Consider the following 25,449-nt stretch of genomic DNA (forward strand, 5'->3'; position numbering starts at 1 on the left):
GACAAATTACCTGAAGATATTTTTCATGACCAGGTATTGGATTCTACCTGTTTCCCACAGAGAAAAAGATCAGAAAGCTGCGTCTTTTGCCCTCCTTTTTGCCAGTTCCACAGTGAGGTTATTCTGTAGTCTTTATTTGTATAAAAATGTTTCAACACAGTACATGACTTCAAACATGTATCATGTGTTGTGAGAGTGTCTGGACAATGGAAAATGGCAAGTAATGCAGGGCTTGGGGCTCAGTTTCAAATTTATCATCTAGAAGCATGTTCTCAAGTGACTGACTAATATTATCCATCTCTTCTTCCTAGAACTAAATACATCCATGTGAAAAGCAACATAATGTGCTCACAAAGTTTTCATTTCCACCCCTTCCCCACAATCTTATTTATTGAAATTTCCCCCTTATATTTAATGTACAGAGAAAAGTTATTTTGCACTGCCACCACTGCGGGAGCTTTTTAAATGATTCAAGGAAGTATAGCTTTCATTTAGGTTTGTGCCCTCCAGTCTGTTTATACTGGTCGATACACTTGTCTGAAAAATATAATGGATTAGCACATCATTCAACAAACTAGTCAGAAGGCAAGCTCAAGGCAACAGAGACCAAAAAGTAAATTACAGCCAGTAGTAGGAACAGGCCATGCCTACAGCTAGGAAACATCATATCAGTACAAAACCTGTATTCTGTGAGAATGTTACTTGAACTGAAATGGGTGAAAATTTTACACTGAAATGTAATAAAACAATCAACTCCGTGATTTCATACAAAACTATAAATTGTATAGTCTACGACCCATAATGCAAAACCTGATTCGCACAAGCAGTGCATGAATATTGTCTATCAACAACAGTCATTATTGCTCTGTAACGTAAAAGGTGTATTTGTCTCAAGCTAAGTACTTTCTATATCAGACATTATTTAACACATTTAAGTATGCGCAACACATAACATGCCAAAAAACATACTGGGAAAAAGCTGTGAAAATGTATTTTATATAGGTAAAAAAAAGTACACCCAAAAATGTAATACAGCCTTCAGAGATGGAAGGTCATTCTCCCTAGCATACAGATAACATTCAAGGTGAAGTTCAGCAGCTACATCTTTCAGTATATATATATAAAGAATTAAACCCTTTTCTAGGAGTAATCATTGTGCATTATTTCTCTTTTTGAACCTCCAGAAACTGATCAGAAAACAAAAATCAAATAATTTTATCTTTACTTCGATTTTAAACTTTGTTATTTGCAATAGATGCCTTAGTTCTGTAATTATTCTGTCTGTTATTTACAAAGAGGAAGCAGCCCTAACGTTGTCATAGAGGTTGAAGGACATCATACCATTGCAATAACCTTTCAGAAGATCGACAGTGGATGAATTCACTGATGAGGTAGAGCCTGTAGCTCAAATGGAAGTATGGCAAGAAGAGTTGTGTGTGACAAATCAGAGGCTAGAAATTACACTGTATTATGTATTAAGTAAAATCTCAGAAACTTACAAACAACCTAGTGAATATATCAGCAGCTAAGAATGAGAAACTACCTGCACTGTTGCTTCCAAAGTCATATATCTGTGAGAAAGTCTTCCTACAGAATGTGAGCCACAACTATCATTCCTTTTCTCCATTTCCACTCAACTTTGCTTATGTAGTAACTAGTTTTGCCTTACTTCTGCTATCTTTAGTTGTGCTTGTGCCTTACACATGACTGCAGGTATCAGGAAAGATTACACCAGTATTTCAGGATTCCCTCATGGCCATATCCCTGATTTTATTTATTCACAGGATGAACAGAAGCAGATGACTTATGGACCTCAATGTGCCTATCTGTATTCCTCAGCTCTTACCACACAGTCACTTTGAGCTCCTTGTCTAGGATTCCCAGAGAAGAGAGAACATGACATAAAATAGCATTTGAAGGGAATTCCCACCCTTTTTAATTCATGCTCACTGTGGAGCCAAAGGAACAAATGGAAAAATAAATGTTAATATTTTGGATCAGTGGTAGTGTGTTTAATCTAGGTTATTTCTGCTCAGGGACTGTGTCAAGCCCTTACCCCATGAGGAAATCTTTTGTTACTTTCTGGATTTGGACTGACATCTTTGCATCTGTGTAGTATAAACCTCAGTCTCCTGAAGTTGTCGAAGTTGGTACTTTCCAAGTTGTGTGTATACTGCATTGATAATCAACTTTCTATTCTGGTAATGAATTGGTTTGCAAAAATCACACTTGCATTGGGATGTATCTATTTCTCATTTGTCTATCCTTACCACACTACTTCTGGGACAGTAACCTACAGAAACACTGAACCTTCCTCATTTTAAGCAAATATACAGATTTTAAAACGTAACGTGCCATCACAGCTGAGGCCACAGTGTTTAAATACGTTGAGCTTTCAATTGAATATAAAATCTGTCTGTACTCCTGCCAAAGGGCCAACAAGAGACTGAGGGGTTTTGACACATTCTTCCCTGGTTTGCTTGTTTCCTGGGGAGGTGCTATTGTTCAACACCAGCTACTATTTGAGATGTCTGCTTACAGTTTCTAAAATTCAGATGGTATGTATTTTTATTTTAAATATATATATACAGAGGCACTTACAGACTTGAGCAATTCCTTTCAGTCTAACAAACCAATTTAACATTGAGCTGTTTCCTACTTCAATAAGCACATGCAGTTTCATGTTTTTGACTGGGCAAACAGTCCAGCTGACATGCATGACCTATGCATGGGCTTTGGGTGTTTATAGAGGGAAACAGGGCATTAAGAAACAAAATGGTAACACACAATAGAAATGCATTTTCACCACTGAGATAATTTTTAAATTGTGAATGTATGGCTTTGGTCATCATTTTTCTCTCCAGAACTTTTGCTTTTGGTGAGACTGCCACTGATTTTAATCAGAGTTCACACAGTTCAAAAGTCCAAGCTCCAATTCCTCAAAGATCTAATTGAATAGCTTTATACACATCATTAATTTCACAGCTTCAATGAGAATTCTTGTGTGCCTATTTCCAGGATCCAAGCCTTTGTTATGACATATTCATCTTTTCTTTTATTCATGCTCTATTTTATTACAAGTACAACTTACACCAGTACCTTTTGTTATCATTGTTTAACCCTTATCAGAAAACTGTTCGCAGTTCCTTGTCACATTGTCAAATTTACCACTATTTAGAATAAACTTTTACAGGACAAACACCTGTATCAGACTAAATAATTTAGAAAATTTCAGCTAAGGCTCAGTCTAGACACAACAGCATTTTTTTCCACTCATGTTAAAGCAATAAGATTTTCTTTGAGCAGTCATCATACCCTCATTTTTATCAGAAAATGGATTGAAACTGGCAGATGGAGTAGTCTTTATACTAGCAAGAGGTTATTTGCCATCACAATAAAAGTGCACTAAAATTTGTCCCAGTCATATGCCACTGAGCAAGCAACCACTGCTTAAATAGATCAATACAAACCTTCTCTCTATTTACTTCTGCAATCTACAGTGCCCCATGCTTATGATCAGGGTCCAAGGGTGTGATCTGTACAGTGACCCACATGATTAAGGTATTGGTCTGATATTGCAGCTGAAGAACTGGGGCCCAAATAAAAGACATACATCTCACCAAAGCTGTGCATTTCTGAACTCCATTTCTGATCTTAGATCCCCTAAGATGAGGATGACTTGACAGGCTGCTTACCTATGTCTGGCACACAGAGTTTCAGGGTGGAGAAGAAACCAGAGAGATGGGAACACACTCTGCCACCACACGTAAATGTAAGAGAGGGGGCAAATGAATATAAAGATCTGCTAGAGGGTTTTCTATTTCAATGTCCAAAATTAGACTCAATTCTTGGCAAACAGACTCCAGACTTTAACAGCCAACAGCACTAACCACACCGCAATATCCCCCAGTAAAACTAAAACAAGTTCCAGCCTACCACAGCCCTTTGTCATGTCCATGGTCCAAAATCAGAGAAAAAATGTATGTTTGAGGCTACAAGGCTACAGCTGGACATTCCTTACTTACTACAATTGTGGGATAGTGTAGGGCAGCAATAAAGAACTTGACAGCACAACCTTAATACTCCCCTGTCAATCATATAGACCCATACAGACTCATATACACAAATGTATTATATATAAATACATATACATGCATGGATACTCTTAGCTATAGAGCTAATTGTATCTGTACACATCCTGCATTCTGTCTTAATACTAGAGGATTATGTAACACAACTAACAAAAAAAAGTTTAAAAGCTTGTCTTTGTACTAAGTATAACTACAGATTACAGTTTTGATTTTTTTTTTTTTTTTTGCAGAGAAGGGGCTGGACTTCATTGGCCCATCATTGGGTGTTAGCATTTGTGAAAGGGTAACAGTTTTCATCGTTAAATTTTGAAAGGTGAAAAATACACAATCCTTGTAAACTATATATTTCCTTCCACTGTCAAACGAGATTCTCATATTCACCAGTCTCATTAAAAGTTAAAACTGTGTCTGCTTAACATTAGCAAGGAATAAAAGGGTAAGAATGAGGTGTCTATGAGAACTATAGCTATTGACATCATTGACCTATAAATACGTCCTCTTCAAGTTGATATACAGCAATTCATTATCCCTGTTTTGATATAATTGCTATTACTGAAAGCCCTTTGCTTTCAAGTGTTAATACAATTGCAGTTCATATTTCAGATTCTGCCAAAAAGAAAAAAACTAATTTCTAAATATTTGATCATAAAAGTTGTCCTTAGCTTTTATACAGATAATTTAGTCAAATACTATCAGATAATCTGAGAGCAGATTTAACAGGAAATTGCTAGAGACTCCATCTAAGCAGCATCCATTTGCACTTATATAAATGTACTGAATGTGTAGGAAGACTTTGACAGCTTGCCATATGTGATTTCATTCTGTAGCCTACCTACTTTACCATCAAAAGTTATATCCTTTGAAGCATTGCCAGAATTACTTTAGCCCAGTAGATATGCTAGATGTGCCCTTTAAAAGCCGTATCATTTCCTTTCTACTCTGACTGGTTCAATGTAGCATCTGCTCACAGAAATTCCTTTGAAGGTTAAAACCAAAAAAAACCCTGTAATACAGCTCAGTAAGATGTCCAGTGCCGAATGAAGACCATGGATGCAAGAGAATAAATACGAGTTAAATGAGACTATAAGAGAGAATCAGAAAATCTTCAGCTATCATGGGAATATTATAATTATACACACATGGAACAAATATTTGCATTTCAGGATAGGTAAGCGTTTTACTTAAAGTAATAATAATCCCTGAATTTTATATTTCCATTCCATTATGTTGATTGTTTATATGCAAATTTTGATATTGCTGTGACATGGGTGCTAATGCCATAATAAAGGATATCACACACCAACAACTTGATTCAAAATAGCAAATATAAATATGCACATATAATCTCCTTTAAAATCTTTGGGTTTTACAGTTATGTTATTTTAAAAGACACTGTGTTTTCACAGCACCTTCCCAGGTGTTCTAGATGATAATGAAGGGATAGTCCATATCAGCCAGCATCACAAAGCAGTTGTGACATTTTAGAAAAACCTTCAGTTTAGCTTCTTTAATTTCTACAAATGCTATTTAAGATTGAAGGCTTGTGTTTTCACTAAAGAGCTGAATGAATTCCAGCAATTACATGATTTTCTTGCTTGCTCAATTGAAAAGGTTTCAAAATATATTAAAGTGGCAGTGTCCTTTCCTAGCCTCTTGAAACCCTGAAGTGTCAATTTTAATTAATGAGCTGTAAAAGTTACTTTTTTTTTTTTTAATCTGGGATTTTTTCCCAGTTTCACTTACTGTTTCACATGAATTTACACCCTCACTAGGGAGGCTGCAGACTTTGCTAATGTGCAGGAATTTATCACAAGAACACTATGAGAATGCAGACTGGACTGTGTCAGAATCAGCAACATCATAGTTCAAATTAGGTACAGCACTAATGTGCTTATTATATTAGTTAAATAGCTCCTAATGACATAGAACAGAATAAGTATAATTTAAGTCTGTGACAAATGCACAAGATCCTTCTTCACAGTCACAAAGTGTGAAGTCAATGTCACATAAATCAAGAGTAGTGTCATGATATCAAAACTTAAAAACAACAAGCATTAAGAAACTGTCCGATTTAGCCAAACAAAACATCTGGAATAGCCTTCATCAGCTTGTCCAATTTGAAGTGTACAAAATTCTCCCTGTAGAGCCATTTCTGCCAAAATGCAGGAAGAAAAAAACCTTAAACTTGCAATGAACACGAAAGAGCAGCCCATCTCAGTCTCTCTCTCTGGAAACTGGAATTTGCTTATGTGCATTTCAGTGTCTGAATTACTTTCTATTTTCAATTCTTCCCATGAATTGCCTTCTGCTGGGAAGGCACTGTACTTTAAGCAACAATACATCAAAACTGAATTTGGGAGCTAACAAGGAAGACAGACTGAATCAGAAGATGGGAAACAGATGGCTTTAAAATAAAAATATCATTATTGTTCACCCCTCCCAAACATGCAACTAATAAAATGTATGCCTATTACGTTAGAAGAAGTTTTCCACTACATTGTTTTAGACAACCACTGTGACCCTGAAGACTGCCAGGTTTTTGGAATGCATCTTTCTCAGCAGTTAGACACTCAATTAGACCTTACCTACACAACAAGTAATGTCATCTAAATAAAGTATATAGCACTTACATTTAATGTAGGAATCCTTTAAAATGTATTAACAAAACACTGTTTCAGGTTAACTCAATCTGAATATATACCTTTAGAGACAGGACAAAAAAATTAACTTATCATATGACCAAAACATTTTAAAACATGCAAGCAATTTATAACCAATCTAGGGAACAAAAGAACAGTAATCAAACTGTCATTCTTTTTCAAGTGTGAGTTGCTTATAGGGACAAAGATATTGCTGAATAACTTCCAGAAAATCTCTTTATTCCCAGTGCAACACAAGCACCATGTTGACAATATACAGCAAAATGAGAACCATTCAAAAACCTGTGAAATCTTTTCATTGACTTACAGACTGTGGATCAGACCCATGTCAGGTCAGGAGAAACAAATGCAGGAAGGAAAGCTACTGTTTCTCCAGCTGCATTAATGAGTTTTAATAAATGAAGCATCCCGTCCTACAAACTTTAAGTCATGACTTTTACATGCTGCCTCAATATGTGGAAGAGATATTCATTGTATCTTTCTTATATATGTGTTACAGAAGTTAAATAAGAACAAATGCATAGCTCCACTGTCATTCAAAGAATGACAGGAATGTATATGGCTTTGTATTTACTACTTAAGTATGAGTAAGTGTTGTCCCAAAAGAGACATCTTTCTGAAATGCAGTATGAAAACGTACAGACTATGCCTCACTATACCAGATAAATCCCAATTCAGCAGTACTCAGCCTAGAAAATACTTATCCCCTCAAAGACTCAAAGACAGAATCTTAAACACAAAATAATATAGGTAATAATTCTGTAAAATGCTTTATAAGTACAAGACCAGGTAAATATTAATGCAAAGGCTTTAAAAGTTACCTGGAATGCAGTATGACAATGATACATCATATTAGTTTATAGACTCATGTGATCCCATTCAACTAGAGAAAAGCCAGTATTTCCCCTTTCTATTTTACTGTTGCCAAACCTCACAACTTTATTGCCAATAACATGATGCTTGATAGCACCTTCAAAGGCCTGGCTGTAGAATCATGATATTCCCAAAAAGTCTTAGACACTTCTTAAATATAAAAGGAAGCTTCTACCATTTGTGGTAGCCAACAGAAAAAGAAGGCTTGAAGGTGTAAGCCCATAAAGGCTGGAAAAAATCCCAGCATGTTAATAAGCCCTTTTAAATACTATTTTCATAGATCTAATAACTTGAAACCTGTCTTACTATTTGAGTTGACGCTGGGGCCTGAGTTCTGAATACCAAGGGCTAGCAAAATTTATTTTGTTGGTGAGGAAGAAACAGCATGTGTTCTCACAGCTCTGATTCTCAGTTACTGAGTAGGGGAAGTGTGCTATGTCTCTTTTCTGTCTTCCCCTTCCTGTCTGCTCACACCAGAGAGGCATTTCTTTTGTCTGTCTTTTTCACACTATTTCAATTCCCTCTCCCTTTAACATATACAAATGCTTTGTGCCTCTAAAGGAGAAAATAATTATTGTTCTTAGACACAGACCCTCGTTGTTAAAGGGAAGATGTTTTCTCTCTTTCTCCCTTACATTTCTAAGTCTGGGCAAAGGATGTGTATCACTTCACTCTTTTGCCACATCTGAACTCCTGTCTTTTGAAAAGGAAAATGTAGTCCTAGCTTTTCCCTGCCTCATATGGTGGCCAGCAGAAGTACCTCTCTGTGACTTTGGCTGGCTTTGGTTATGACTGCACTGCTAGCACATGCTCTCTGCTAGGGCAGGTCCTGATGGTAGACCCTGGTGACATAGAATTGGTAAAATAGGCAAGAGAGCATTAAACTGGCTTTTCTATGGATTTATCTGCAGAAGGTGCTACTGCGGCAGTGCCTTGAAAACAGTAAGTAAACAACTTCCAAGGGGAGCTGAGTTACTCAGGTAGTTCTGAAGGTATGAACAAACAGCAGAAAGAACTTTTAATGTGAATGCTATTGAGGAACTCAGCTGAGCAACAAAGACAAAATATGGGTTTGCAGTAAGCCTGCCAAGTTTTCTGATGCTCTTTTCCCCTGTCCACTAAATGCAGAAACCAATCTTCGTACATTCATTCTCACATTGTAACTTTAGCAGGGAGCTGGTGTCAGCCTCTGTGCCACTGGAAACATGAACAGAGGATGTCTTGGATAGCATCATGGTCCAAATGCCAGAAAGAAATATAGGGAAACAGGAGGTTAAAATGCTAAGGCAGCATAGGTCTATTTTAATGCTGAAGATGAATGGGGAGTGGCAAAAGAGTTTAGATTAACACTGGAAGAGCAATAGCATATGGGTGTGATTGTCTTGAATTTCCACTACAAACCTGGGGGATTAAGCACCAAAAGCCTTTGATGTGGAGGTTTTCTTGACTAGATCCCCCACTGACTTGCAGTGATGATATTCTCCATACAATTTGGAATGCTTCTCCTCTCTTACCAATACACTCCCCAGAAGAGGATTCCTCTGTTAACTCTGACTGAGAGCAGAGCAAGTAAAGCGCTGATTGAAGCTGCAATAATACCAGACGCTGGCAAAACCAAATTAAGACATGTCTTTTATCCTTTTTTTGAGTTGCTTGGTCCTGATCTTGTGCTTTCGTATGAAACCCCTGGGTTGGACTGGTAGAATCATTAGTGAGGATTTGGAGTGGAAGGTATCGCTTAACTGATCTAACTTTGTCTAAATTTGTTTGTTTGGTTCAGGGTTCTTTTTAGCCCAAATTCATTAAGTGATTGTGGTTTTAATACATACAGGCACTGCCTTACTTATTTCAGAACCTAAGCCAATTCTTGAGTTTCTGTGGCCTGACCCACCCTTTCTGAAATGCTTGGAATGGGAATTCTCTCAAGTGAACCTGACTCAAGCAAGGATCTGATGTAAAAAAGAATCAGTCTTCAGAATCAGTGCATTATTTAAGGATGTGAAAACATGTTTCCTTACTAGTAATCAAACCCTAGTAATTAGAATTTATTTATTTATTTATAGAAATGAAACTTTGATCACTCACTAGTAGAATAACTTTTTGACCTTACTCTTATAAGGTAAAATACTTAATTTTTGAGTTCCTCCCCATCTCTAATGTGCCAGGATAGCATGGAAAATATCTTTATGCCAAATTTGTATTTTTCCTACCAGTATCTGTTTTTTCCTCCCAATTATTCCACAGCTGTTTGTTTTACTAAGTGTCTATATATAGAATATTCTCCAACTTTCACACAAATACGTTACAATGCAATGCAAAAAAGATACCAAACTACTCTGTAGCTAATTTGGATAATATGAATGTTAATTCAGGAAAACTCTTTGTCTTTGCTTTAATAGGGAAGACAAATGTAAAATGGCTAAATTGCCTTAACCATTTTCTCCAGACATTTTTCTTAAAACAATCTGAAAACACTGCATCCACCAGAAGGCAAATGGTCTTATTTAATACTGGAAAGAGTTAACAATTGCAATGAAAATTACCTTATCAAAATCTTATTTTTAACATCAAATGATAGAAATTATTAAGTGACATGAAAAGTCTTCAGCCTTCAAGCGTTAAACCAATGAGGCTATATTTTATTGCATGGAGAATTTGTGTGATTCATTTTAACCAGTGAATCCCTTCTGCATAAAGGCTTTCAATGTTTCAGCCTCAATGGCTGGTAAAATATGTTCAAAAGAATAAATAAGGGGAACATGATTCTCATGTAAAATGACATTCTGAATTCCCTTAGTTAACTCAACAGAGAGCTATAGTCAGTGGACCCTGTAAGACAATACCATTGTCAGCATTTAAACATGCTGCAGAAGAATAAGCAAAACAACATGATCAGTATCAATAAGTTAATTTCAAGTTTAAAAAATCAGTAAAGCATTACTATATATTGCATTTGGACTGACTATAAAGTGACAGTCAGCGGATTATTCCACAGATTTCTAATGCTGAAAATTCTGATGGCATTTACTAGCATAACCTTTCAACTCTGAGCACATCAATAGAAGCAGACAGTGGTTTGAAATATGATTCCTTGCAGATAGCATATCCTCATTCATCTGACTGTGGTGCTCTGTGCTCCATTGCACAAACAGCGGCTCACCCACTTCTGAGAGGACACTAATAAAAAAGGCATCAATTTTCAGCTCTAGTACTACTGTGATCTCTTTATATGTTCGACATCCAACATTAAATTAAAATGCTGTTATAAATCCTACTTTCTGAATCTGGAATGAGTGTTGGGTTTTTGTCGCATGAGACTGCAGCAAATCTTGTCAAAAGCAAGGAAGCACGTCTTGTTCACTCAGAATTAATGTTGTGGATGAAAGAAAGAGGTAAAAGAGGTTGAATATGGTGAACTGTGGGTGTCAAAGGCAGTGGGCTTTGGGGTACCAGACAGAGCATAACATTGGCTGCTTTCAGTAGGCTCCTAATCAGTAATTATAATTAACAATTAGAACTGTATATGAAAAACTATTTGTTTGTTATATGAAGTACTTAAAAAATAATCCTGCAAATCTTTAAATGTTTTTATTCTTCATAGTTTGGGCAATATATTCCTGTGCTACACAAAACCAGTTTTGTAATAAACAGAGAAAACAGACTGTTTTGGATCACTTCAAGACTATACAGTGAAGGTTGTTACAGAGCATCTATGCAAAATTATGCATATTGATGTTGATGCTCAGGACTTCTTGTCAGCTTGTCATTTGCACTTGAGTTGTCTTAAAAGTTCTTGGGTTGAGAATGTATTTATTAAAAAAAAGGCATAAAGAAAAAAATTATTGGGCACTGATATGAAATCCTGTGACAACAGCAAAACCTTTTCTTGAGCAAAAATAAAGCTGTGAACAGCGACTGTGAGAACAAAAGCGGGCAGGATATTTCTGTTATGTAGGAGAGCGCCACACATTTTGGAGCCTCTCAACTGTGTCTGATAACCTCTAATGGCAGGTATCCTTTCTCCTTTGAGAGCTAAACTAAGCTACACTGAAAAGGCAATAATGGCTTCAGCAAAGATACTGTGTCTATAGATATTTTCTCTTGTTCAGTTCATTCATAATTATGAAGAAAAGAAACAAGCTTGCCTTTTTGGGTGAGTGTGGGGGGGTGCCTTGAAGAGTGGTTCAATATCTGGATCGAACAGAGGAACTTTTTCCCCCTAAGGATCCTGCCTGAAGAAACCTTGACATGCACAAAGTCAGAACCTAGACAAAGTTGCCCTGGTGAGAATGATAAGGTCACCCGTGGGATTGCTGAGATTATCTCTGTCAAGCACTTGGACAGCATGCAGTCAAATGATGCATCATGCAGTCATTTTCGGGGAGGAAAAATCAATTTCTTCACCAGGTCGCTATTTGCTTTTCAAAGTGCCCTTGTAGGCCTTCACCACCAAGCATTTATCAATTTAAATGTTGTAAATTGATAATGTGCCACTGTGCCTTGTACTGTTTCTGAATTATTTTGATACTTACGTTTTCTTACTGCTCTCAAAATCCTTAGAGCCATTCTATTTCAATAGAGCTCCTCCCTGGCTCACCTCTTTCAGCATAAAACATAAGAGGAAATGAACTTTCTGGTGCTGAACATTAAAGTAAAAATCTTCTTTAAACAGCACATGACCAACACAGCGTTTACCAGGCTTTTATTTACTAATTTTTAGGGGAGAAGCTATTAAAAAATTATCAATGCCAGTGCACCAATTTGCTAACTGAGCAGAAAGCTCATTCTACACAGTAGTATTTAAATTCAGAGCACTAAAACAGCAACAGGAAAAAAAAATAGCAAACTGTTTTCTCAATTGGTTATTGTCTGGAATGCCTTAAAAAAATGTAGTTTTCCTGTAAAGTCCCTGGCTTTTTTTTATAGGCTTTTGCTTGTATTCTTTAAATATTATTATTTTTAATTTATTTAGGTAATGGTATGGGGGGGGGGGGAATAAGGCAGACTTTACAAAAATGAATTTAAGTATCAAGACTAATTTATGTAGTTTTTTAAGCAAATAGAGCCAAGAGCAATCCTTTAACCATCTACTAACCTCAACTTGATTTGCATTGAAAAACAGGTAGAGCATAGTAGTTGAGGTTTGTGCTTCGTAAAAGCAAAAGACATACATGGCAGTTGCAAAGCATTCTTAACCTCCAGTGATTTATTGGCCCTCAGCCAAGTTATCAGGGGAATCTAATTCTTCTTTATTATTCAAATAAGCCACATTTGGCACCATGGTTCCTTTTCAGAATAGCTTCACAAATAGAATGAGTACTGTCATTTATTTGACCTTGTATTTGTGTGCTGTAGCTATAATTTTATTTGCCATTTCATAGAACAAATGCACAGAAAGCCAAAATAAAGAGATAAGTTATGCTACTAGTAATGCAGTACACATGTAATATACCTGTTGGTTTTGACTGCTTTGTTTTAAAAAGGACAAAACCTCTCAAATTATTCTCTTTTAGTTTGGTTTTTTCTTTTTTTTTTTTTTTTCCTTCTTCATCTCTATTATCTCCTATTATGCCTGCAGCTGCACTGCTCCTTTTTAGTGAGCTCTCTTTTCAACAGGCCAATTTGCAAACCTGGTCTGTATCCTGGACAAGTAGGAGTAAAGGCAGGAAATATTTTATTTTAAGATGTGGGCCTCACAGAGGGGAAACAATAGGTAATAACTTTGTTGACTACAATTGTTGGTGAGAGGTGACTAAGAACTTGTTTCCTGAAAGCAAAAGCATCCTAACCAGCATATACAGAATCATAGAATCATAGAATAGTTAGGGTTGGAAAGGACCTTAAGATCATCCAGTTCCAACCCCCCTGCCATGGGAAGGGACACTTCACACTAAACCATGTCACCCAAGGCTCTGTCCAACCTGGCCTAGAACACCACCAGAGATGGAGCATTCATAACTTCCCTGGGCAACCCATTCGAGTGCCTCACCACCCTAACAGTAAAGAACTTCCTCCTTCTATCCAATTTAAACTTCCCCTGTTTAAGTTTTAACCCGTTACCCCTTGTCCTATCACTACAGTCCCTAATGAGCAGTCACTCCCCAGCATCCTTATAATTGAATTCTCTTAAGTAAGCACTGATACTGACTTCTAAGAGCCTGAAGGAGTGATCCTAGTGTTATTTCAATGTTCAGATATGGTGACTCGATTTAGCCATCTACTTTTGAAATCTTATCCCATTTCTAAAAGGAAATCAAGGACCAGGTATTCAAAAAGATGACAGCTTACCCTGATATCAAAAATTACCTGTTGACTTAAAAATATCAGAAAACAGATATGTATGAAGACAAAACATTTTACATCACTGCAGAGATGCAGTGTAAAAAGATGTTTGTATCACAGAAGGGTAAGCTACATCATCACAGGTCACACTGTCCAAGCTATGGAAGAAAACCTGGCTGTATTGCGCATCTCTAGCTATGTCAGGGTCTTCTGAAAAATACCACAGTTCCTGAAACTATTGACTACTGGAAAGTATGTTGGGCTATTTCAGCTTGTCCTGAGTATAATTGAGCTACGACAACTTGTACAGACAAATGTATAACTTGGAGATTTCTGCCCATTTCTGTCACTTTTATTATCTTCCTTCTCTCACTGTTTCCAGCTAAGTTTGTGTTCTTCCCTCTACTTGGAAATGCATCTCTGTTCTCTGAAAGTGCTCTGATTTCAATTTCACGGTGTGCTCTAAAATCTATGGCTGCCAAAATAACTTTGTTAGTATTAACTGGATGACAAAGTGCCTAAAACATATATATCTACGGGTGTCTACATGCAAGGTATCTTCATTATAATGACAAGAGAGTATTTATTGTAATTTTTATTTACTGTTATTTTTGCCAGGAGTAAGTTTATTATCATCATTGCCAAGCTACTTCCCAAGACACTGTTTTATCAGATTCTTTTACTATTAGCCCTGCAGCTATCTTAGAACATCAGCATCCATTTGTTTTATATCACTGACTTCCAATGTTTAGAAAAGAGAAAAACTGGGTTCCATGAAAAACTGTTTTCATCTGCTAAGATTCGGTACAAGGTCTATTTTCCTTTAGCTAAGAGACACAAGATTTTGTTTTACAAGTACAAAATATATTGTACACTATTTCAAGTTAAAATAAACTAAAAAACAAAACAAAGCAAACAAGGATGAAGTCTCTGAGAAGATATTTGACTAGAAAATAAGACTCCAAGATCAACACTTGAAGATGATTTGTATAAAAATGCTTATAATATACATCCAAACTTTCTGAAGTGTAAAATTACCCAGAGATTCTATACAAATATATAGCTGGGGAATGTCAGGATAGGGAATTATCAATGTTTACCTGCCATGCAAGAAATTCATCACCACATGTATCATATTGGACCATTCTAGAAACTGAGTGTTCACAAGCATTTTTTGATTGTTGTCATGCAAATAGTAGCATTTACATGTATAGTTTGAAAAACGATTTTATGGATATTCTTGCTAATATTTTTTTTGCAATGAATAACCTTTGAATAGCGATTTACTAACAAAGCAGATACAGTATTTCTTTTATCATTATTAATGATATATATAGCTATATAATAATATACCAAGAGAATATGTTATAACCAAGAGAATATGTTAAAAATATAAATACAGTGGATCTGAGATACACAAAGTGTCTCCATAAAGACAGAAGAACAACGAAAACCACAGATATTTTAGTAACTCTCAGTAAATGTCAGAATTATAGAATGGTTAGGGTTGGAAAGAACCTTAAGATCATCTAGTTCCAACCCCCCTGCTGTGGGCAGGGACACCTCGAACTAAATCATGTCATCTATTACTGTGTTAAAATCTACACTCCTGGTTCTGATTTTTGTTAGTTTTTCCATCAATACTTTCAGTAGTGAACACAAGGAAACATTTGTGCTGATATATCAAATACTCTAACAGGCAAAGACAATTGATTTATTTATTTGAACCCTTGCTTGAAATATATATGGGGATCAAGATGAAGTGTAAAGTCTTAACAGCATGATGTAAGTTCAGAGTAAGAAAAGATTTACCAACTCCTATAGTTAAAAAGACAGTGGCAGCAAACGCTTTTAATAGGAGACTAGCATAGGGTTAAAGCCAAATTTTTCTTGAACAGATGATATTTCAGATGGCCACACTATTCCAGATGCATCAATTTCCTTGAAAATCCAATCCATATATGTGCATATGCTGTGCTGGCAGGAGGACTGACTGAAATGGCCAAAACCCAAGAGCTAATATTCTTTTGGCCAGAATAATGCAATTATTATTTTCCTAGCTATCAGTCTAAGCATACAGAGCCATCTGTTATGCAAAGCAAACATACACATCTCAATTACAGAAAATGCAGTTGCCTTGACAGAATTTGGATTACACCACTAACCAGGGCTGTAAAATTTGTTTTAAGCTAGTGTATAATGGATGCCTTTCAGGAGTTTCCTAATTAGCATTTACCTGCTTAAACTAATTATCCATCCTTCTTCTTTACTGGCTTATTAAACTTCGTTGGATACTATGCATAAAACAGATTAATATGAGCATAAGACAATAATAAACATTAAAGTTCCAATTCTTTACTGTATTAGCAACATGGTGGCGCACCAATTTCAAAATCTGAGATTCCTGATACTAACTCCCAAACAGATTAAGGCAGGAATTAAAGTCTATTACAAAATGAGGGACTTAAATGACAGACAAGACTACTGATATGAGTTAGAAACAGCTCTGTTTCCATTTCTATCATTTGGTTTGCTAAAGCCAGCACAAAATAACAATTACTGAACTTATTACAGACAATTGCTTGCATGTTCTTTGAGGAGTTAATGAACCTCTATTCAGATCCTCACCAGATAATATTTAAAATTAGGCTTTTTCTGCACCAAATGTTAACATTTCCCATACCATTGTAGGGGTACAGCAAAACTGACAGTTGCTAGTGCTAATAGCTGCCTCCTCATGCACTATAGATCACAATTTAAAGAAGCTAAAATAAATATTATCTCAGTTTTTCTTTTTCTCCTTGGGTGACTGCAACAGAAGTAGATTATCCTACTCTGAAAATCATGCAAAATCTTTCTGCTGCATTTCTAAGTACAAGCAGAAAGAAGCTATTCTTCCTAAACATTTCTGAATGCTGCAGCAATAAGCATCAACAGGCAACTTTTTTCTCCCACTTTTGTCCTGCCTTTTAAAGTCTGACAGTGGTCAGCAATTAAATAAAAAATTAAACTATTTTATTTTATGAATTTGTCTTTCCATATTAGTGAGCATTTATGAAAGCAGCAAAATGTGTCCTTGTTGGAACCCTCCCTGCAAGACATTTTAATGGTCTCTCTCAGCATTTCTTGACTCCAAATGACTCCCTGTCATCGTGTCAGCTCCCTGGATAATGCAGGGTACTCCATAAACATCCAGTAATAGGACACAAGGGAAGTACTATTAGTGTGTCCCTTTCCTATCAGGTACAGAGGTTTAAAGTTCAAAACAACTGAGAAAAGAAACTTCATTTGTTCTCAATAAATTAATAATGATCCTTCATGGCAGAAAGTTTTCAGGCACAAGTTTATCTTATGGCAACCTCCAATACTGATAGATACATTTTTCAATTACTTCTCAGGATGAACCAGATGCAACTTTAAATGACTAATTCAATAATCCACAAAAAATGTAGAAACCAAATTATTATTTTTTTAAGAACGATAAACAGAAGAAAACATCATATGCAATTATGCTCTAAAATTGAAAGCATGTACTTACTTGGGACAGGCCTAAGTAGATGGAGACAGTTTCTGAAATGTACAAAAATTTTCCTTCTTGATTTAGTGCAAAGACAAATCCATCCAGGGACTACAAAGTAAGTAAAAAAAAAAAAAAAAGGAATAGATTAATAAAAATTTCTACATTTCAGACAGAAATAGATTCAAATAAAGGCATCTCAGAACATATTTAGGGAAATGTTCTGATTTCTATAAGTGTTTTTAATTTGAGTCCTTAAGACAATTCCTTTATATTCTACCAATATATTAACAAACAGCATACAAGTATATTCCAAAGTTCAAGGATTTATTATCATCTTACATCTGCCATATACTGCATAAAATATCTCTCATTTGCATGACAGAAGAAATATAGAAAAATAAAATGTTCATTTTTTTACAGGAAGAATAAATACAGAAAAGAACCTTCCACTCAAATGGTAAGAAGACCCCCACTGTCCCACCTCTTCCCCCCACCCCCCCCCCCCCCCCCCCCCCCCCGCCCCAATCAAAGCTGAGAATTTCCACTTCTGAAAACTGAAAAAGAGAAAATAAAATCCTACCATCACTCAAACCACTATGGACCTCAATAATTTGTTAATTAATTGAGGATTATACACACAAGCACGTGCACACACACACACACACACACCATTTCCTTTTGTGGTACCACAAACAAAGCCAATCAGCAGATTACTGTCAAATATGTTTACAGCTTAGGTCTACAGAAATGTTATGAATTTCATCCCTTTGGTGTAAAACTCTAGATCAGATTTTACTTTGACAGGTTCTAGTCTTTGGATGTGGTTTCCACTGCAACTGCAAAAACCAAAATACGACTACACAGATTAATGCACACCTTTTGAAACACGAGTGCAGTTAATAAACTATATACTAAACTGACACATGCAGTAAATCATTGCACATCAAGACGGAGATATAACTCTAGGAATAAGAGCACATCTTCACTAGGAACAAAATGCCTCTCATACACTGTATGTGTCTTTACTTTTATGTTTCTTATGAGGTTGATTACTGGCATTCACTACTGCAGAAGTAAAATCACAAAATTACAGAAATTAGAAATGCTAAAACAACTCAGAAAATAAGAAACACCCCATATCTTGGAATGAACAAGAAACAATCCCCAGAAATCTCACCCCAAATACCCCTTTGGAATAAAGGTATGTGTAGAGTAAAATATAACTGTAAAATTTGAGAGATCAGCCTGGCTTTGGAAGAAAAAATAGGGATGCACACAAATCTGATGGAGATATGTAATCATTTCACATCTTTTGAAATACAGACCAGTGGTTTCTGAGGGTTTTTATTTTTTTTATTCTTCTGCTTCTTGATTAATTTCTAACACGCTGCTGGTCAGAAGCTGTCTTTGGCAAGTGTTCACCCCTCTCTGATGTAGTAGGTGGTGGAATTAGTTCAAAAATCTGTGTTTTCTAAAAAGAATAAATCACATATTGGAAAACAAACCCTCACTAAAGTCACTGCATTAAAGAAAGACTCTAATTTATATTTATGAATTAATAAAAATGTAAATCTGCATAGATTTTCTTCATGTAAAAACATTTATATTATGCAAGCCATTTATGGCCTCTTATAAATCATCATCATTTATTTTCAAATGATTAACACCAGTTCCTTGAATTTTAACATCAATAACAGGTGGAAAATGTGGAAGAGTGAAGTTCAAACTTAGATCCATACAAAGACAACCAAAACCTTTACACATTTTATCTCCCCTACCATTTATGATTTCTGTTGCTACTATTCACTTTTGTTGTCACAGAAAGATCAGAACAGTAAATCTTTAAAGGTCTTGGTTTTATTTTTCCTGATGCTCTGTCTCACATTTGAAGGAATTAGTTTAATCCTCTGTTAGAAAGAAAACTGAGAACCATCACCCAGATTCCCTGGCCACCTATATGTGTTCTTGCTAGGACACCATTCTCCACAAGCAACAAGGAATCACCATACTGAAATCAGATTCCCAGGCTATCTGTGGGGCTCGGTTTTCCTAGATCTGACAGCGTGTACACAGGTGCTCCAAATATCCATAATAGGTCTGTAGCTAATGACAAGACTACTTGAAGTTTCTGTCTAACCTCAGGTTGTTACTAGTTGGCATGATCATGATATCTGATATCCAGGCTTTTAGTGCAGTCCCCTTGCTCTTTTATTCAAGAGAGTTAAATACAGTTGGAGCACATTTATGATGTGGCCTTTTTAGTACACTATTTTCCTGTGTTCAGCTGTAGCAGTCATTTTTCTCCTTTTTAGCAGCTGGTGTAGTGCTGTGTTTTTTACTTTAGCCTGAGAACAACGCTGATAACACCGCTGTTTTTTAGTTGCTGCTAAGTAATGTTTACTCTGATCAAGGACTTTTATTCTCATGCTTGGCCAGTGAGGAGGGGCACAAGAAGCCATGAGAAAGCAGAGACAGGACACCTGGCCCCAACTAGCCAAAGAGGTATTCCATACCACAGCACGTCATGCCCAGTATATAAACTGGGGAAATTACCCAGAAGGGGCACATCACTGCTCGAGTCAGACTGGGTATCGGTCAGTGGGTGGTGAGCGGTTGTATTCTCTTCCACTGTTATTTCCCTTATCATCATTATTAATATTGGTGGTAGCAGTAGTGGTTTGTGTTATACCTTAGTTACTGGACTGTTCTTATCTCAGCCAGTGGGAGTTACATTCTTTCAATTCTCCCCCCCATCCCTCCGGGGGGGGGTGGGGGGGTGGGGTGGGTGTGAAGAAGTGGAGGGAGTGAGCGAGGTCTGCACGGTTCTGAGTTACTAGCTGGGCTTAAACCACAACAGTTCCTTTTGGCGCCCATTGTGGGGCACGAGGGGTTGAGATAACGACAGATCTGACCAGAGTGTGTCTAATGCTGCACTGTGGCAAGATATCGCTGCCTTGGTGCAGAACCTGGTGGGAACGTATGCCGCATAAATGCTCATGTAACCAAGAGTCAGGCCACTGAGGAACATCAGAACAACTAACAGGTGGGTAAAGCTGCTAAGACTGAAGTTGCTCAGATGGATTTACATTAGTGTGTAATTATCTAGCATATCTGGATAGAGTTTTCTAAAAACAGCAAAATATAATTCTCTGAGTCACTGATGGCTTTCCTGCTTTTTTTTTACACATCATGTTGTTTAGGAATTAAAACTTCTAAATGAAACAAAAGTTTGAAGAAAGCTTCTAGTACTGGTTAGGCAGAAATGCCTTCCTTGGTGTTGTTTTGGAATTGGCTAAAACCAGTTTTGCTGGAAAAATATAAATAAAACCATCTCTGGTTGACACAATTGTACAAAGAAATTTCAACCTTCATGACTGAAGTCCAGAAAGTCACCAGCACCAGGGTAAGAGTGTTAAAGTGAGGAGTGTTAGATATCTTAAGCACTTGCTGCTTTTCCATGCCACTGACTCTGATTGTTACTTTTCAGTTAAAGTTTTAATTCTTTAACCTTCTCTTTCTTTCTGAGAGACTATTCCTTACTCTTGCCTCCTAGTTTACAACAAAGGTTCTAAGGAGGCACCACTGATGGACTGGCAGGGCCAACACAGCATGCCCACAACTCCTTGGCTTCTTGCGTGATTAGTTACTTCCCATGCCATAAAATCAGTTCATTATGCTAATTGAGCCTACTATGTCCTGGTCAGTCCTTCTTTCTCCATTTCCTTTCCCACCTTCCTGAAGTTATCCTTGGGTACAAATATTGACCGAATTCAGTGTTTTATTCAATGGAGTAAAATTAGAAAGTATTTAATCATATTTTGAAAATGCCACTGATTAACAGGTAATGGAACAGCTAACTACTTCTATGCCCGCAGTACAAAGACATTAGAACAAGAGCCCCAAGTACTAAGCTCAATGCTTAATAGCTAAGAAAAATTACAATAAAAATATGGGGAGAAACAGCTACCTTCCAATGCAAGGCAGTTCCTCCTGCCAGTGTGAAAGGGCTGAGATGGACCACTTTTGTGACAATTTTGTTGTTCCTTATACAGGTCAAACAATAGTTCTGAAGGACTGTCTCATTCGTTATTCATAGGTATTATTTATGAATATTTATTATTTAAGTAATGTGTGTTGAAAATTTTCAATTTTTCATAAAGCGTACGTCCTTTGTGCATGCCAAGAGAGCAGCAGACTTCAGAGAAGGTTCAAGGCAACATAACAGAGGTTATAATATATACTGAAGAAGAGTATGTGATGCTATTGTATACTAACTGTTTACAAAGAATTTTGTTTTAATGAGAAATCTCTGGAAGTATCAGTCATATTACCTATGTATAACTAAGTACACAATAAATACAAGAAGGGTACTGAATTTAGTCAGCTTTCAAATCTCTCTCTCAAAATGAGCACCACAGTGTAATTTTCAGCCAGAATTTCTGAGCAGTTTCATTCAGTTCAAAGGCAGATAGGATTGTTGTGTCAGATCTTCCACAGTTATCAACTGTAATGTAGAAATAATGCCTGCAAATGTAACTGGCTTTTCATAACATGTCCTATTTTCATTGAAGCAGAGGCCATGAATATAAAGATAGAGTGTCTTCTGTTAGGAAAATATTTTTGATTTAATTTCTTTTTTATTTTTATAAATTGACTGTCATAAATTCAGTCCTATCCCATCTAGTGTGGCAGCTGAAAAAGGGTCAGGGTGACCTCAAATGCCAACACTGAGCACAATCCAATTTAAGCAAGGCTGGCAACTTCTTGTTTAAACCCACACTTAACTGGTTTTATGCAAAGTGTGACTAAAGCTGAAGTTCCCTAGTACTTTTGATTTCAGAATACCATTATGTATTATGCTGTTTCAATCACCACAGGCTACTTTTTAATTTTTTTATGTTTTTTTTTTTTTTAACTGCCCCACTGTTTTCAACAGGCACCAATTAAGATTCTGGGGTCAAAGGGTTAATTACATCTTCTTACCCACTATGTAGAATTTTCTGATTATTAACCAAGGTTGGATTAAGATGAAAAAGAACTGACACAAATGTTAATGCTTGCCCCTCCTTGAGAAGATTTATCATAATACCATGCTGAAATCTATATGCTTTCTTTAAAGCTGTTAGAGAATGAAATCTTAGAGGAAACACTAAAATAAATGCTTTAAAGACATGCAAGTATCTGATTTATTGAGCCAATTATCTTATTCCTGAAAATTGTTCTAAACTACCTTGACAGGACAGATACAAGGTTTCCTTTGTCACATACCAACAAGTCAATGTGGTAGACACAAAGGAAGTGAGACTCAGATGTAAAAGTCACTACCTATAGCACCTCTGAATAGTAATGCCAATAATTATAATTTATATCCTTTGACATCAGAAAAATATGAAAATGGGTTTCTAACACAAAATATTAAGTACCTTTTATAGTATTTGCAGAATAGTGATGTTATTTCCTCTCAGGATATGAAACCCACTGTACCACTTTGACCGAATATGCGCTAATGTATAATGCATCATACTAAATAGATTTATATTTGTCAGATGAATTTTGTCCCAGCCGGTTTTGCATATCCCCACTACAGGCAAATTTAATTCACTGGAGTCTTACTATGGTGTCCTTCTGGAGAATATCCTCATATTTCCCACTAACCATGAAGTCCCTAATTCTTTCTAGAGTATTCCATTGCTGCAAAAAACCCTGTTACCCTGACCTAAACTCCAGTTAGAGTGAAGAATTACCAGTAGGCTAGGTTATTTTAATGACAGATTATTTTAAACTAAGCCTTCACCATCTGTTACACCCCCTAATTATGAATGCAAAAAGAACATATTTCACAATTACATCAGTAAAAAGTAAGATATACATGATTTAAATGCATGCATGTGTTCTTTGTCCAATGCAGCATGCATCTGTAATGTTTTTCTCATCATTCATGCTCTGACCAGGATATAGGGGATGGGTAAGGCAATACTCCTCCTGATAAAATAATTAATTGATATACTAAACTTTTTTCCTGGCAAACAGATCATCTTAATTAGAACTTTTCACTGTTATGACATAATGATATTATAACTGTAGCTGAGCATTAATTTCAGGACAAAGCCTGTCACCAATTAGACATACAACATTCAGTAACAACAAAAAGACTTTACTCTTTTTTTAAAAGAGAAGCAGTATTGGATGCAATTGACATTTATGAAAGTAAATAGTCCCTCTCTTATAATAAACGTATAATTGCATAATTTATTGACTGTGTTACAGCATGGCTTAAAACCCCCATGATTTACTAAAGACAGCAACAAAAAAGGAAGTTTCATTTCAACATGGCAACCATTTTTGGATGAGGGGATAAAATGAAATAAAAAGCATAAACGATGGCTAACAGAAATCTGATTCAAAATCTCAGTGCCCAACTACCATGCTCTCACTATTAAGATATCAGACTAATATCCACCAAACTTACAAAAGCATAACGACTTGGGTGGAAAATCTCACCTTGGGCTTTCACAGTTAAGTCCTACGAGCTAACTGGAGTATTATTCCTGGAAATAGGATCTTATGTGGGATAAATTTGATACACATGAATAAAAATGAGCAACTGAAGTTTGATCATCTACTGACTAACAAGAATCTCTAAAAGCTTTATTCTTCCTCTTGAGTCTTTTTAATTCCTTGCAGAAAATACAAAACCCCAAAGCCCAGATAAAATAAAAAGGCATGGGACTTGCTGCTGTGTCCCTTGGGCTGCAAGATTTTTACCATTAAGTAAAAATCCCAACATCAGATACACAGAAAACCCTGTTTTCAACTCTCAAACCACTGCCATTTTTCAATAACAGTCCACCACAATTGTTGTATGGTCACATGACCATAGAATCCTTGTGAGTTAATGACACATATTTGGCAACAAAGCAAGATGTATTTGGCACCAGAACAACTACAGTAAAAAAGATGAGGTAAGAGGACAAGCTCAAAGGATGTGGTTAGAACGGACTTCGATGCCAGCTTCTTAATTTGTCATCTTCGTGCTCTTTGCTCATGTGGTCAGGATGCAATTTATGATGACAGGAAGTGCCAAAAAATAAATTTGTCAATAATAAGGAGGTCTGCTTTACAGCTTGAAGCCAAGAAATGGAGGAAGAGTAAACTTTACTGATTCCCTTGCTGCCTCTTTCACCAGACTTACAGAATGTTTATGTAACTAAAGCAGCAAAAACTTAGAGGCGCAGACTTTCTACTTCATTAGAAAAAACATCTTATTTCAGCTCAGAACAATTGCAAAAGTAGACAGTATAAAAGAGAAAAGTTTAGAGGGAAGAATTATGTTTAAAGTTGGTAGTTGAGTTCTTAAGGCATACTCCCAGGTTTATTCACTGATAATAAATTGACAAGTATCAGAGTTAAGCCTGAGAATCACAGAAAGATTACAAACCTATAAGTGATGGGAGTTCAAGAGAAAAAAATCAGAGATTAAGAATCTGACTTTTTTTTGTATACAAAAGCAATAAATGACTTTTAGGGATTTTTGCCTTGTTGATAGCAATGCTTTTTTTTTTTTTTTTTTAGAAGGCCATACAGTATTGCTGAAAAATCTCAAACCATCCAGTAGGATCTGTGTATTAAAACACTGACCTTTTATGTTTATGATGCCAAGTCCTAATGAGTTCCTATCCTTCCTCGTGTTGGTTCCAGACTGTTTAGACAGCAGATTGTGATGCCAATAACTGCATGCCATCTAATATAATTAGCTATATATATTTATGATAAGATATCATAGAGAGATTACATTATATATCTCTTACCCTGAGAATGTGATTACTTTGGTCAGCATTAAGTGTAGGCCTGGCTGGGGCTGGCTTTGCTCTGGATATATAGGGTTTGAATATGAAGTGGTTTCTGCCCTTTGGTGGTACAAATATTCCAATCACATACGCAATTGTGAGGTTTGAGAGGTGCTACCCACAGTAAAGGACTGGACATTGTATGTGTCTACTTAATTTTTACTACCATAACTGCC

General features: G+C 36.3%; 1 protein-coding gene across 3 annotated transcripts in view; it reads right to left on the reverse strand.

Annotated features, from left to right (window-relative positions):
- The window catches only part of NPAS3 (neuronal PAS domain protein 3), a 607,091-nt gene that overhangs the window by 166,637 nt on the left and 415,005 nt on the right, over nt 1–25,449 (reverse strand). For all 3 annotated transcript variants that reach the window (XM_034061945.1, XM_034061944.1, XM_034061943.1), the window contains one exon: nt 17,445–17,534. In XM_034061945.1, coding sequence (XP_033917836.1) covers nt 17,445–17,534 — 90 coding nt within the window. The remainder of the gene's footprint in view (nt 1–17,444; nt 17,535–25,449) is intronic.

The sequence above is a fragment of the Melopsittacus undulatus genome, chromosome 4 (genome assembly GCF_012275295.1).
Source record: "Melopsittacus undulatus isolate bMelUnd1 chromosome 4, bMelUnd1.mat.Z, whole genome shotgun sequence".
NCBI classification, from domain to species: domain Eukaryota; kingdom Metazoa; phylum Chordata; class Aves; order Psittaciformes; family Psittaculidae; genus Melopsittacus; species Melopsittacus undulatus.